We start from the raw sequence: 15,051 nt of genomic DNA on the forward strand, positions 1-15,051 counted from the left end.
AAAAAAAAACCTCAGTATTAGAGAAATCTTCCATCTGCAGCTCCTAGTTCAGTTTCAGAGGGAAGGCCTTAGGATGGCCGGCTCCAGTGACCAGGGCTAAGGATTTTACGTTGATATCCCTTGAAACTAGGGCAGCCTTTTGTCCAAGAGAAAAAGCTAAATCTCTGCAGAAATGAACAGTGTCCTCTCTGATTCCTGAGGTCCTTTTGCTACCCGAAGTCCCAGTGCCCTCTTGCCATCTGATTAATAGAGTGTGTTGTTTCTTCCCACGCTTGCGCCCAACATCCCACTCCCATGGCGGCCCTCTCACGAATCGTGAATGCCTTGTATGGGTGGGCTAGCGCCGCTCCAGGCACCGAGAATATACAAGTGAGACAGGGTCTCACTCATTTCACAAGTAGTCACGTGGCCCTGAGTCAGGTGATGCCATAAGAAGTGAGTTAGTCTGACAGGGCCTCTGTCATCACGTAGGTGACCATCTCTGCCTGTGAGGCTCCTTCTGCCAGAACAGAAAATAGACCTGTCCTCTCTAACTGAGAAGACCCTTCTATTCCTCAGGATTGAGGACAAGCCCACTTTATCACTAATGGGTTCCAAGACATCCTCATTTACTGGGTCTTCCCCCACCCTCCGCTTTCCCTCCTCTCAGTGCTGGCAGCTTTCTTCTCTCATCTGACCCACACTGGGACGAAGGACCATGTGTCTCTCTCCTGTGCCGTACCCAGCCCCGTGAGACCAGACAGTGTCAGTAGGTGGTGCTCTAGGGCAGCTTACTGCCTTAAGGCCTGTCACCTGGGCAGGTGTGGGAGAAGAGGAAGAGGCAGAGAGCCAGGGACAGAAATATTGAAAGGATTGGTTAAATATTTCACTGAGGCCTGGAGATCAGCCAGTAACTTGACATAGCCTTTATCTTAATTGATGGCACAGGAAATCATAAGGCAAACATTTTTCCTTTTAAGAAATTACTTCACCTGCCTTTTTATGGGTGCTTTGGATTAAGTTTTTCCAAAACCATAAGTAAAGCTGAAACTCCGTATGAGAATCAGTTATCTCGCAGGATAACAGAGGTACATAAGAAGAGTATTGATATGGGAAGAATTTCTAGCGTTGCCTTAAGAATTAGATACCAAGGCACTTCAGCTGCTGCTAGCAGATACATCCATTACCTTCTTGGCTTGCACACTTTGAGGGAATAAGCTACCATGTTGGAGAAGCCCATGCAGCAAATAATTGAAGGTGGCTTCTGGCCAACAACCAAGTAGAAACTGAGGCCCTTGGTCCAGTAGTCCTCAAGGAACTGAATCCTGCCAACAGCCGTGTCAGCTTAGAAGTGGGTCCTCCCCCAGTTGAACCTTCAGATGAGACCCTAGCCCTGGCTGACTCCTTTATTGTGTCCTGGGGGAGACTCTGAAGCAGAGAACCCAGTTAAGCTGTGCCCAGATCTCTGACTCTCAGAAACTGTGAGATAATAATTGTGTGTCAATTTAAAAGGAAAGGAAGGAGACTTCTTAGAAATTTGAGTTCATTTTACTCCCAGAAAGAGACGGGCTGGTAAATAGGTAGTGGGCCTGGTGTTTTGTTGATGCATGTGGACAAGAGAGTTTTAGGACTACTTTTGCCACTGATCTGTCAAGTTCAAAAGACATAAAGGCAAACTCCAGAGCTCATCATTTGTCAGAGCTCTAGTAAGAAAGAAAAATGGAACCAGGCCTGGCCTTCTTGAGGTTCTTCCATCACGCCTGTTTTCTTGGTTGTGTCTTGGCCAGGAAAAAGACCCTTCGATCGCTATGGACCGGTCCTTTCTGAGCCTACTTCCAGGCCAGTCCCTCACAGACAAACTTTACAACATTTGGATTCGCCTTCAGAGCCACGTCAATATTGTGTTTGATAGTGAGATGGACAAATTAATGATGGAAAAGTACCCTGGCATTAGACAGGTGAGCAGTGAGTTGGATCCCCATTGCTAGCCAAAGGGGTTAAATAGTAAACATGTTTGTCTTGAAGGAAGGAAATGATAAACATATTTGATTTTTTTTTTTTTTTAATGCTTTCTGTGGACTTTTTTCCCCATAAAGATCCTGGAGAAGAAGGATGGGTTATTCCGGAAGCACATGATGGGAAAGCGAGTAGACTATGCAGCCCGCTCAGTCATCTGCCCGGACATGTACATCAACACCAATGAAATCGGAATTCCCATGGTGTGTGCTGTTAGGTGGCGATGGGAGCGGCGAGGAGGGCTGGGGAGAAGGCACGTGGCCGACTGCAGTGGCTTGGGTGGGGACAGCCTCTGTCTCTTCCCAGACGAGCTGTTCGGAGGGGACCCTGAGGCCGTGGGGTAGCGTTGCTCTCGCTCCCTGCCAGGTCTCCAAATACCCTCTACCCACAAGGAAGACCCACCTCCCGGGCCACCAGGGAGCAGACGGCATCCCTCCCGCCTAGCTTCTTCCTGCCTGTCTTGGCCTAATCTGGAAGCCTTCCTAGTGAGGTTGAATACATGACAGAGATGAGGGGGAGGGAAGGGGGGGGGTCTCCATCCCGTGTACTTGCCGGCATCAGGAGTCAGGCCGCGGAGGAGCCCCAGGGAGCAGGCATCGCCCATCCTCCCAGATCCTCAGGGGTGGGCGGTTTGCCCCATCCACCCATTAGTGTTTCCTCGAGGAGCCAGCCTCCTTTTCTCACTCCCCCACCACGTCAAGCTGTGGTGCTCGTTAGCAGCGGCCCCTTAATCGGCTTCCTCCTTAATGGGCCTTGAGGTCAGTAATAGAAGATGGTTTAATTCCCTCCACGGAGAGGCTCATTTCCTTGTGCACGGTCCCCGTGCCGCTGTCCCGGGAGGACTGGTGAGCAGCAGAGAGCAGAGCTCAAGTGTTCCGATGGCCTCCCACCTGCTGCCGCCTCCTCCCTCGGGCACACGTGGGCTTCCTGGGCAAGAGCTCTTGTGGGAGGGGACAAGAGTCAGAGAACGCCCAGTCCGGTGCCCATGGCCTCCTGGGAACCCAGGGGTCTTTGCATCTGGAAGCTGGGTCGGGTGGCAGGGAAAGGCATTGGGAAGTTCCTGAGTCCGAGGCCCTGGGAGGAGACTGTTCGTTGCTCTCTTTGGACAGAGGGCAGGGGCTGCCCCTTTGGCTTTGGCCTCACGGTGCCTCCAGGGCCCCGGCTGTGGGAGGGACCTTCAGTGTTGCTCCTTTTTCCACCTTCAAAGGTCCTCGCTTTCTTGGATCCGGGTTCATTTGGTAACGGAGGGACTCTGAATTTCCCCCTCTGCCTATCTCCAGCCTGCCCCAAGCCTCAGGGCCATGGTGGCCTGGGGTATTACTCGCAGGATAGCCACGAGGAGCAGAGTGTGTGAACTGCCTCCTGGTCCCTTGTGGCACGCCCTTCCCATCTAGCATTGTGGACAGGTGTTAACAGAAGCAGAGGAGGCGAAGTCTGGGAAGTAAGCTAGAGACCCAGCAGGGAACCAGACAGACTTAGCGTGTCCCCTGTGAGGCTTACATTCCAGCAGTGGAGACGCATCAACAGATACACGAGTGTAGATCTTCCTCAACTTACGATGGGGTTATATCCCTGTAAACCCCATCGTAAGTTGAAAATGCCGTGGGTCGAAAATGCATTTAACGGACCTAACCTACTGAACAGCATAGCTTAGGTCTAACCTACCTTAAATGTGCTCAGAACACTTATGTTAGCCTACAGTTGGGCAAAATCATCTAATGCAAAGCCTATTTTATGATGTTCAGTAAAGTGTTGAATATCTCTTGTTAAGTTATTGAATACTGTCCTGAAAGTGAACAACAGCACGGCTCTGAGTTTATGGGTTATTTACCCTCGTGATCACGGGGCTGATTGCCAGCTGCAGCTTGCTGCCCCGCCCTGCTTCAGGAGAGTATCATACAATGTTTCAGTAGCCCAGGAAGAGACCTAAGTTCAAAATGGGGAGTACAATTTCTACTGAACACGTGTTGCCTTTGCACCATCGTAAAGCCCCCAAAATCCTAAGTCGGGCACAGTCTGTACATAGACACTCTGTCAGGCAGTGGTCAGTGCATTGGCAGAAGTGGAGTGGGCCACAGGGCGGGGAGGGCCTCTCACACAGAGCCACTCACGTCGAGACCTGGCCGGCATTTAGCAAGTTCCTTTACCTGGGACCTCTCAGAGTTGCTCATGTACTTATATGTGCCTTTTGAAGCATCAAAGGGTTTTAATATTCAGTAGCTCAGAACTCGCTTAACCAGGGAATTTATTTTTCTTGGAGTGTGGTGCAGGTCCGGTGTGTCTAATGGAGCACTGAGTTTTCTCATGTATCAGGAGACCAAATCAGTTTCATCTCAGGCCAAGTAAAGAGATTTGGATGGCATGTCTGGGCTCAGGGCATGGGCCACCATCAATTAGAGATGGCTGCTGGTGGCATGGGGGAAGTGTTGGCCGGAGAAGATGGTACTTGAGGGCGGGTGTCTGCTGTCTCTCTCAAGCTAGCATTCCATGCTATTTTCTGTCTTTGGGGACTAAATGAGTGTATTGGCAGACCAGAAAATGGTGAAATTTTTAAATGGGTTAAAAAAAATTCTACCGTGTAAACTGCAACACTCAGGGTACTCTTTTCGAGCAGACTCTGCTAGAAAAAGAGACCCAATCTCTTTCCTTAAGGGAGCGGGTCTGGGAAAATGTGGAAAAGACAGGGAGGATGCTGCTTTACTTGCTGAAGGATGACCTTCTTGGCTCAGAGAGTACCTTTGCATCTTAGGGAAAATGTAACACAGCCTGTTGAGTCGGATCTGGGGGTCCACGTAACCTTTCTGCCCACCCTGAATTTTCACATCCACTCCTTGTTTCCAGGTGTTTGCCACAAAGCTGACCTACCCTCAGCCAGTCACCCCCTGGAACGTTCAGGAACTGAGGCAGGCGGTCATCAACGGCCCCAGTGTGCACCCAGGAGCCTCCATGGTCATCAACGAGGATGGTAGCCGCACGGCCCTGAGCGCCTCGAACCTAACCCAGCGGGAGGCCGTGGCCAAACAGCTCCTGACACCAGCCATGGGGGCACCTAAGCCCCAGGGGACAAAAATTGTGAGTAATGGGCAGATTTGGTCAGGGGCTCGGCCAGCTCCTGTTGGCTCCCCATGACTGCCGGCTGTCAGCTGTGGCCTCAGTGAGTGCAGATGCAGGAATCCCGTGAGAACAGTTCCTGCCTCCCCTTCCCTCTCCCCGCTCCCCCCACCCCCACCAAGAGGAAGCTGCCCCCAGACATGGGTGTTCCCTAGGGCCTGAACACCATGGATAAAACTTCATTTGGCCATCCCATGCGTGCAGCGCAATTCTGGGTACATGTCGGGGCTTGAAAAACGCTCTTTAATTATAACTCCGTTGTGATTTGCTGCCTTTGAACAGGGCTGCTCAAAGGGTGGTCCTCAGAGCAGCAGCGTCCCTGGGGCTGGTAGGAAATGCATATTCGTTCCTTCCCCCCCCCCCCCCCCCCCCCCCCCAGTCTTTCTGGGAATGGAACCTAGGAATCTATATATTAATAAGCTCTGCTAAAGTTTGAGAACTGCCCTAAAGGAAGGGAACATTCTGTGTCTGATAACTGAAAACTGACAGGTTTCATCTGATACGTCACTTCCGGGGGGCTGCTAGTTCTTGCCTGTAGTACTGTGTTAAGGGATCCTGCGGCTTTATCTGGGCTTCACCGGAAAGAGTATATGATGGATTAGCAATGTCTGCTGAGGACAGATGGGTGGGTGACATCACTTGTGTCTGTGTCAAATAATAACCATTCGTGCTGGGAGGGGTATAGCAAATAACGCCTAACCAGGCAACAGTGGCAGAAGTTGCTAGAGTGAAATGGACTAGATTTGGGATTAATTTATGGTGACTGCCCAGAGTCAGGGGACGACCGAGTGTGTCTCCTGCACCCACTTGCACACTTGTTAGACCTCCTCTTGCCCTCTGACACATCCAGACCCAGTGGCCGACTAGGTCTTCTCTTTAGTGGGCTTGAGCTCTACAGAGGACCATTGGTCCTTGAAGGACCTTCCTTGAAGGAACTTTGGTTGGAGGACAGAGGGGGAGAGGAAGCCTCGTCACGGTGTCCGTTGGTCCCCGCTGCTCTTCACTGCGGCCTGTCCTCTTGCTTCCTCTCCATCTCACCGCTGTCCCGAGGTCAAGCAGTAACAGGCCATGCGTTTTCTGGTTTGGTGGCAGGGGGCACATGCAGACGCAAATCTAATCACCTGTTTTGTTTTTTTTCTCGTGCATTAAGTGAGGTTTGTGTTCAGGCTCACGGGATTATTCTGCCATTTTTAAGTGCCTAGTGTTTTGCTAGGAGCTGTGAGAAAGATGCAGGAGAAATCAAGGTGTGTTTTTCATAATTTATGGTGAAGCAAGGCAAACACTGGTGATCTTCATACTAACTCAAGTGGAGCATGTGAAACAGTCTCACAGTAGGACATTTTGAGAAAAAAATTGGGAGAAGAGAGCAGAGTGGGGTCAGGTGGTGCCGTGCTCCACTCTGTCAGGCACTGTGGATGAGATCCTGCTGTCTCGGGGTGGACGGCCTGGTAGGAGCACCCCTAGGGAATGAGACCATAAATGTGTCACCGCTGCTGAGTGGTGTGGTGGACACAAGGGAACAGCGACGGGGGACGGTGATTTTACCCACATCAAGCTGGAGAAGAAAAGAGGGCTGTGGGCAGGGTGGGCGTGCAGGGTGAGTTTGGAGTCATCAGGAGGCAGTTGAGGGCCAGCCCAGGGGCTGCAGGGGAACCGAGGGTGAAAGCAGGGTGTGTTTCAAGGGGACCTTGAAGTTGGGGGGCTTGGCTGTAGGCTGGGTGTCAGGGCTGTAAAAGAGAGAAGGTGAGAAGGAAGCGTGGTTTCCAGTGCCCTGGAAGGAGGTGTGTCTGGATCCTTCTGAGCTGAGGTCATGGTGGAGAATCAAAGGGTTCGCTAGTCTCCCGTAAAAGGTAGAAATGTGGCACTTAGGTTAGGGGGCATGAAATGAAATCATCAGGAATTCCCTGCCAGTCCAGTGGTTAGGACTCTGAGCTTCTACTGCAGGGGGGCACAGGTTCCATCCCTGGTCGGGAAACTAAGATCCCGCAAGTCATGTGGTGCAGTCAAAAAAAAAAGAAATTATCAGAGTTAAACTCTTTGAGCACAAAGTACAACAGAGAGAAAATGCAGTGGGGGTACCTGTGGAAACAGGAGGCAGGTAGGGGAGGACGCCGAGGGAGAGAGGGCTCGCTCTCGGTATCTGCATCTGTCTCCCACCTGTGCTTGGGGGCGTTCTTCCCGGTTAAGACCAGCCCCAGAGCATCTTTGCATCTCCTAGAGGCACTTAGCAGGTGTTTGTGGAGTTAAATATTAAGTTTAAGAAGAGTGAGGAAACGGAAGGAAGATGCAGATTTGTCCACTGAAGGTCACGTGTGACCCAGGAGAGCCGTTGGAACAAAGTAGGGGGAGCTGGGCTTCAGGGCCTTTGTGATGAGGCGGCGACGCAGTAGCTTCATCTATGACTGGAGCGAAAGCAGAAGGGTACGGGGGTTTCTGACATTAGTGGGGAGTGAGGATGGGCAGACGCGCAGGGGAGCTTCCTTCCCGTGGCCTTGTTACGTCTGTGGGGCTGGGGGTGGGCTTAGGAGAGGGCAGGTTGGTCTCACTGCACACTCAGGTCAGCTCGTGGGAAGCGACAGAAATGAGTTCTCAGCAGCCCGGAGATTGAGTGAGGTTGGCCCAGTCGCCTGTCCCCCAGCCTAAGTTCACACCCCGAGCACGCTGTCCCTGCCTTGTCTCCCAGCCCCACCTCTCGGTGTCCCATCGATGTGGGCCTCTTTCTCCCCTTCAGGCCTTGAACTTGCTGGGAACACTCTGTTCTCCCCGACACTCCCCAGCCGTGGCCCACTCGTCCTTCTGCAAAGCCTTCGTTCCTCTAGGGCAGGGGTCCACAGCCTTTTTCAGCCAAGGGCCAGATAGTAAATATCTTAGGCTTTGAGGGCCACACGGTCTCTGTAGCAGCTGCTCAGCCCCGCCTATGTAGCGCGAAAGCCACCACGGCAGTACAAAGTGAATGGGTACGGCTGTGTTCCAAAAAACTCTAGTTGCAAAAGCAGGTAGCCTGCAGTTTGCCACTTTTACAACATGAATGGGGTCCCCCCACCGCCGTGTGTCCCACCTCACCCCCCAACCCTCATTGCGTTATGTTGTCACTCCAGGTACCCCCATCTGACTGACCTCGAGTTCCTAAACCCCGTGAGGACAGGGCAGGGTGTTCGGCCCTCCACTCTCCCCAGCGCCCAGCATGTAGGAGGCACTTGGGAAACCCCTGTGGACTGGACGGGTCCAGGATGAGATGCAGGAGGCTCTGAGGTGTGAGGGCTACATTTGACCTGAGGCTGTGGCCCTTGGGCAAAGACGGGAAGGGAACTTACGAAACAAAAGTGGTCCTTATATTGGGACCTGGGGTCTAAAGGTGATTATCTTTAGTTTCCAAAAATCTCAATGATGTCATATGTAATGTTTATATATGTAGTCAGATACGTGTGCATTTACAATTCATTTGTAATTTGTAAAGTAATTTTTTGGTTAATGTGTTCCATATAGATCAGGACCTGGGCCAAAGGGCCGGGTGACGTGACTGGGAGGGACAGACCCAGGTCCAGGAAAGGACAAACTGCAGATTAGATGAGAAGGGGGAGGGGTGAGTGGAAGAAGACATTTCCCCTAGGAGGGGTGAAGTCTCTGCCCCTTCTCCTGGGCCTTGTAAATGGAGTAGAAAGTGGCCAGGACAGCCAAGCCTCATTTCCCGGCCCAGCAGTCAGCCAGGAGCAGCTCTTTGGCTCCGGCTCTGCCTCTGGGGACTCTGACCCGGGCACTGGGGCACTGATTTTCGCTGCGGTTTTTATTCAGAGACAAGAGAAAGGAAGGGCCTCAGGTTTGGGTTGGCGAGGGCAGCACCCTGTGCTCCAGGGCTTCTGTTTGGATTGGCTGGTGCCTGCTGGCCAGGCCTGCGAGCCTTCCCAGCTATGGGGCTTGCTTACACTGGAGGATGTCTCGAATTTTCGAGACTCAGATCCGAGGCGAGCCCGGGGTTTGGGACCCAAGCCACAGGTCCCGGCAGTTTCTTCCTCGAGAAGCTAAAGAAATAGACCTTGAAAGTCAGTTCAGGCTCCGTGACGTGCCCTAGGCAGCCACTCATGGGAATCCTCAGAATCCAGGTCTCCTTGGAAACACGGACATGGGGGTGGGGGGAGGACGGGTTTGAATTCCTTGGGAGCAGAGAGACTGCCTCCCCGCTAGCTGCTTTTAGGACTGCCTTTTAGAATTTGAGGGGTTTGTTTGCTCCCTGCTTCCCTGAGTTGGAGGACACTGTCAGCCCAGCTGAACAGGGATGCGGGGAGGTGGGTGGGGAGCATCTCTTGTTGACCTCTAGCCTCTTTCTGTAGCCAGCTTTCTGATACAACTTCATAATGTGGACGACATAAGAAGAAACCAGACTTGGAGTAATTTGTTTCCCCCCAACCGGTTATCTGCTGGATAATTTAGGGTAGACTTGGGGTGGGGGGAGGCCTCACTGAGTCTCCATAATTCCTCTGGGCTGCTAAGGGCAGCCTGCAGAATGATTGGGGTAGCAGTTGCCTCATGCATTTGATTTTTTATTTTTATTTTATTATTTTTAAAATTTTTTTGGCCGTGCCGCAAGGCTTGTGGGCCCCCCGACCAGGGCTTGAACCCAGACCCCCACAGTGAGAGCGTGGAGTCCTAACCACTGGACCGTCAGGGAATTCCCATATGCATATGTTTTTTAAAGTGGCGTCTCTGTTCATCATTTGGGAAGCCCAGTAATTAATATAGCGTAAGATTAAGGGCCTTATACTAAAGTCAGCTTTGTGGGAGGAGGTGTTCTGTCAGGAGGACGTGACCAGTGGCATGTTGATATTGGTAAGGAACAAAAAAGCGTGAGTGTTGGTTGTCTTTAAGGAGTGAAGTTACTTGTGGTTTTCATTCTCTTCTTTAAGTTTGTCTGTATTTTCTGTGCTTTCCCCCACAGTAAGCATCACTTGTGCAGTTTTTCTTGCTTTCTTTAGAAATAGTTGAAGATCTTTTAAAGAAATTTCATAGAAATAGTACACGCTCGTTGTAACACGAACATCACTAAGACGTATGAAGGTAAAGGTGATGGTCTGTGCCTTACTCTTCCTCCCGTGTGTCCCTGCCTCAAGGACTGCATAGAAACAGCTCAGTGAGGATCTAAGTGCCCTTTTGCCTCGTGTATATAAACCCGTAGAGTTGGGTTGGGTTTTATTTTTTTATTTTTTATTTTTTGGACGTGCTGCATGGCATGTGGGATCTTAGTTCCCCAAGAACCCACGCACCCTGCGCTGAAAGCCTGGAGTCTTTTAACCACTGGACCACCAGGGGAGTCCCCTGGGTTGGGTTTTAAATTGCCTCATCCTATCACCTTAGATGGCACCTGGATTGTTTTTCTTTTACTGGAATACATTATTGCCATCGCTTCAGGACTGTTACAGGGTTAAGTCATCCTTTTTCATCATTACATAATATTCCGTAGTACGTACCATGATTTAGCCACCAATGCCCCTTCTGTGGGGCAGCCAGGTTTTTCCCAGTTCTTGCCACTGTTAACACTGCTGCATAAACATACACGTTCTTAAAACCTTGCGTTGACACCTTTTTTGTTCTGAAAGGCCAAAAGGAAATAGGTTTTAAATGTTTTAAAATCTGTTGTGAAATTGCTTTCCCAGAAGACCATGCAATTTAAACTTATTATTAATTTTTAAGTGCAATAAAACATTTGCAGAGAGCATTGAACTGGGTATCAGGAACCCTGTGTTTCAGTCCTGGCTCTGCTGGATGAGGTTGGGCAAGTATTTCTAAAACGTGGTATTCACATTTCGAATAACGTACTCAGATGTGGCCCTGGCGCGGATTCTAGAGGTCTGCCAGATCCTTCTACATCTGGCAGACCAGGATTTTTATGGTTATATGTAGATATGCTGTCTTCAGATGTGTCTCTTTCTTTCTTCAGATTAATTCGCAGAGGAATTCAAACTCTGGAAAGGTCATGCATCTCTGAAGAAGACAGAGATTACTGGACAGGGGCCTGTAGCCTCATTGGCATATGCCTCTGTGCCCAGAGCCAGGACAGGACTATGCTGGGCTAGCAGCTATTTCTCAGAGTACCAGAGGGGCTTAGTAGCTATTTCTCAAAGATTTCTAGGGTTTCAGTCCAGACTAAAAGTTCTCCTCTTATTTAGTTGAATAAAACCTGAGACAGACAGAAAGCACACTCAGCCCAGGCCGAGGTGAGCCCTTGGAATAGTAGCGATGTTGCCAAAGTTGCCGCTGCTCACCTTGTTCTCTCCTCTGCCCCCAGGTATGCCGGCACGTGAAGAATGGGGACATTCTCCTCCTGAACCGACAGCCCACCCTGCACAGGCCCTCCATCCAGGCGCATCGCGCCCGCATCCTGCCCGAGGAGAAAGTCCTGCGGCTCCACTATGCCAACTGCAAGGCCTACAACGCCGACTTTGATGGAGACGAGATGAACGCCCACTTCCCTCAGAGTGAACTGGGCCGGGCTGAGGCCTACGTCCTGGCCTGCACGGATCAGCAGTACCTTGTTCCCAAGGTAGGTCTGACCTTGAGGCGGTTCCATGGTCATCGCCAGCACAACTTGGCAGTCCAGGTCCGGGCCCTTGCCAGCTCCTGGAGTCAGTGGGTGGCTCTAGGGCAGGGGCGTGTGGAACAGAAGGTCTTGGCTTCTTCCGGGTGGGGTCTTCAGCTCTCTAGTGGTTAGAGGCAGGGAAAGGGTTTTCTCTTGCTGCCCCTTAAGGTGGCAGGAAAGAAGTTGTAACAGTCATCCCAGAACGCTGAGTTTAGTAGCTGCATAATAGGTCTTGTCTTCCAGTCTGTTTGGATTCTACAACTTATTAGCCTCTGGCAAGCGTTAGCATCCCAGCTGTGAGGGTCCCCAAGGTCCACAGATGACTCTGATCTTTTGAGTCTGGACAAGCAGGAGTTTTAAGAGACAACTTAACCCCAAGGGTCCAGATGAAATTCCCCTCCAGCCCATGAGGAATCTCCTCTGTGAATCCCTTCCTTAATTAGCCGTTTGCGTCGCAGTGATTCACAACGATACATCATTCCTTTGGGCTGCAGTGTGGAGTAGTAATAATAATAAAGAACTATGGCTACCGTTTGCCAAACACTTTTTCAGTGTCAGACACTACAAAGCACGTTGGAGGCCTCTCCTTTCTTCCTCCCCACACTCCTTGGGGTAGGTACTACTAACGTCCACATTTACACATGAAGAAACGGTGTAGGGACTTCCCTGTCGGTCCAGTGGTTAAGACTCCTTGCTTGCATTGCAACAGGCTCTGGTTGCATCTCTGGTCGGGGAGCTAAGATCCCACGTGCAGCGCGGCGCAGCAAAAAAAAAAAAAAAGAAAGGTGTAACTTACCGGAGGGCACAGAGCTGAGGAGGAGGAGGAAGGGCCAGGGACTCCCAGATCCTTGTGTCTCGTTCTTCTCTGCTGTGCGGGCCCTGCTGCCCTTCCACAGAAATGAGGGAGACCTCTGCACCCAGGAAGCACCAGAGGCTGCTCGGAGATGTCCCTCATCGATTAGTAATCTCTCCTCCTGGGAACTTCTCTTCCCCCGTCAAGTCCCACCTGGGGAATCAGGCAGGTGGCCAGGGTCCGAGCGTCCCAGCCTCGTTGCCTACCAGACACACCACTGTGGCTTCATCCTGGACTCAGTTATTTGGACATAACTTTCTTTCCCTTCTCCACCCTGGCTCCTGATTAGTGAAGGGGCTGACAATAGGCAGGAGGGGTTTAGGGGCCCACTCAGGTCCCACAGAAATTAGAAGAAATAATTTGATTAATTTTTACTAATAATTTTACTAGTAATTAGTAATAATTTTAATAATTAGAGGAAAAAGAAGAAATAACTAGAAGGAAATAATTTGACTAATTTGAAAATTGGCTTTTTGTCTTTTTATGTAAATAATATCCGTGGTAGCTATGATGGTGGTGGCAATAAAAGCCACCGTCTGCTGAGCACTCCCTGTGCCTCAGGCACTGCTCTGAGCAGTTGGCAAACCTTCTCACTTAGTCCTCACAACAGCCTTAGGAGGTGGGTGCAATTTTCAGATGAGGAAACAGGTGAGTGACTTGCCAGCCAGTGATGAAGCTGGGACTTGAACCCAGCACCGTTGACCCCCCAAGCCTGTGTGCTCAGCCTCGTGTGTGATTAGCCCCGCCGACAGGCGAGGCTGGGCCTGGCTGAGGGCACGTGGCAGTGAGTGGCTCCCAGGACTGAACCGGCCGTCTGGCTCTCTAAAGGGAGTGTCACATTTCACCACAGGGGATACTACCAGCGAGCAGCAGATGGTTCCTTTTTTGCCGGCAGAGTGACCTCTGGACTTTAGCCGCATGGGGAGTTGGGGTGCTCCGAAGTTCTCAGGCCAATGAATTTGAATGTGCTATACTTGATTTTGATTGAATAAAGTAGAACAGGTGACCTCATTGCTTACAGCATGTCCTGCAAAGGGCTGGACTATTTAAAATCCAGATGTGCCTCATCATATGCTCACCTGCCTATGAGTTTTAGGTCAGGAGACAGGGAGAACACAGATAAATAAGCTTACATCAATAAACTAAATTCTTAAAGAGTAAAAACAAAAAACAACACTTCTAGGGGATGACCTGAGGGTTCACTTTACTTTCAGACAATTTTTTTTTTTTTTTGGCCAGCCTGTGCGGTTTGTTGGGATCTTAGTTCCCCAACCAGGGATTGAGCCCGCGTCCTCAGCAGTGAAAATGCAGAGTCCTAACCACTGGACCGCCAGGGAATTCCCTCAGACAATTGCTTTTGTCAGAGGTAAAGAGCTTTTGATTCTTGATAAATTTTGTTTAGTCCTCAGTGTGAATGCTGAGGTGGAATCGTTATTTTTTTGCTAATGGTTATAAAAATGAAACATGTACTTTGTTGGCAAAGTCCTAAAGGACGAGAGCTGGTTTTCCTAAGCCATCTTTGGGTAATTTTTCTTGGCGTGTCTTTATTTCCCTTTGTTTGTGTTTCCCTTTGTTCATTATTCTGTTTCTTCTCTAGTTCTAGGTTCTCTTCCTTGACTAACCATAGTACCCGATTTAAGTTCATTTTATTGTCGGTTATATGTGTTTAACAGGGTTGGATGTTGTCTTCTTACTTCAAATAGGAGAGGAATGGAACTTGAACTGTTTCTTTTCCAAGAAAACAGTTACACTTTTCATTTACATGTTTCTGTGTGGATTCTTTTTTTTTCTTCTGTTTGTTGTACCTATTGAGGGCCAATGCTTCATGGAAGTTTTTTTAACAAGGCTTGAGACATAGTTTCCAGACTTTGACTTAGCTACGAAATTCAAGTCACAGAATACCCTAATTCTCAAAGCATCCTGACCAAAGACATCAATTTTAATGTCATTTTGCTGTGATATTAGGTGGAATAGGATAGCTGACAATTACCTGGGTTTTTGATTCAGAGATGGTCTTTCTGATCCTAAGCAGATTTAGGAAATTCAGAATTATAAGTAGACCCTTAGTAAATTGCTTTAATCAGTATTCCTCCCTAGAATTCATGATTATTGCATTGAAAGCAATTTAGCCATTAAGGTAATTTTTTAGTCATGGAAAAGTCTGGATGGAGAGAGAAGGCACTGACTAGATCCCATAACGTATAATTATGTTCTTGAAAGGAAAAAAGCAAACGGGAAAATCTATATCTGCCCCCAAAGACTGTGGGATGAGTCAAATGCCTAATACTGTTTTGGGTTTTTCCTCTAAGCAAAATAAGACCTTGTCTTTGGAATAAGACACAGAGTGTAATTTTTGATTCATGCTCGTAACTCAGAGCCTTCGTAGGAAGGGCCGCGTGCCCCATCTGATCTTGCCTTCCGTCTGCACCACCTATTCAGCTCATCTGTAGTAATTATCTTTGAGTTTACGTAAAGCCCGTTGCCACAGTATGGAGACTGTTTGACAAGCATCCTTTTTAGC

At 49.7% G+C, this 15,051-nt stretch overlaps 1 protein-coding gene across 1 annotated transcript in view; it reads left to right on the plus strand.

Annotated features, from left to right (window-relative positions):
• Window positions 1-15,051, plus strand: part of POLR1A (RNA polymerase I subunit A) — a 78,486-nt gene that overhangs the window by 20,488 nt on the left and 42,947 nt on the right. The window contains exons 10-13 of the mRNA XM_007466744.1: window positions 1,767-1,937; window positions 2,076-2,198; window positions 4,837-5,067; window positions 11,387-11,641. Coding sequence (XP_007466806.1) covers window positions 1,767-1,937; window positions 2,076-2,198; window positions 4,837-5,067; window positions 11,387-11,641 — 780 coding nt within the window. The remainder of the gene's footprint in view (window positions 1-1,766; window positions 1,938-2,075; window positions 2,199-4,836; window positions 5,068-11,386; window positions 11,642-15,051) is intronic.

This window comes from Lipotes vexillifer, unplaced genomic scaffold (genome assembly GCF_000442215.2).
Source record: "Lipotes vexillifer unplaced genomic scaffold, Lipotes_vexillifer_v1.1 scaffold1158, whole genome shotgun sequence".
NCBI classification, from domain to species: domain Eukaryota; kingdom Metazoa; phylum Chordata; class Mammalia; order Artiodactyla; family Lipotidae; genus Lipotes; species Lipotes vexillifer.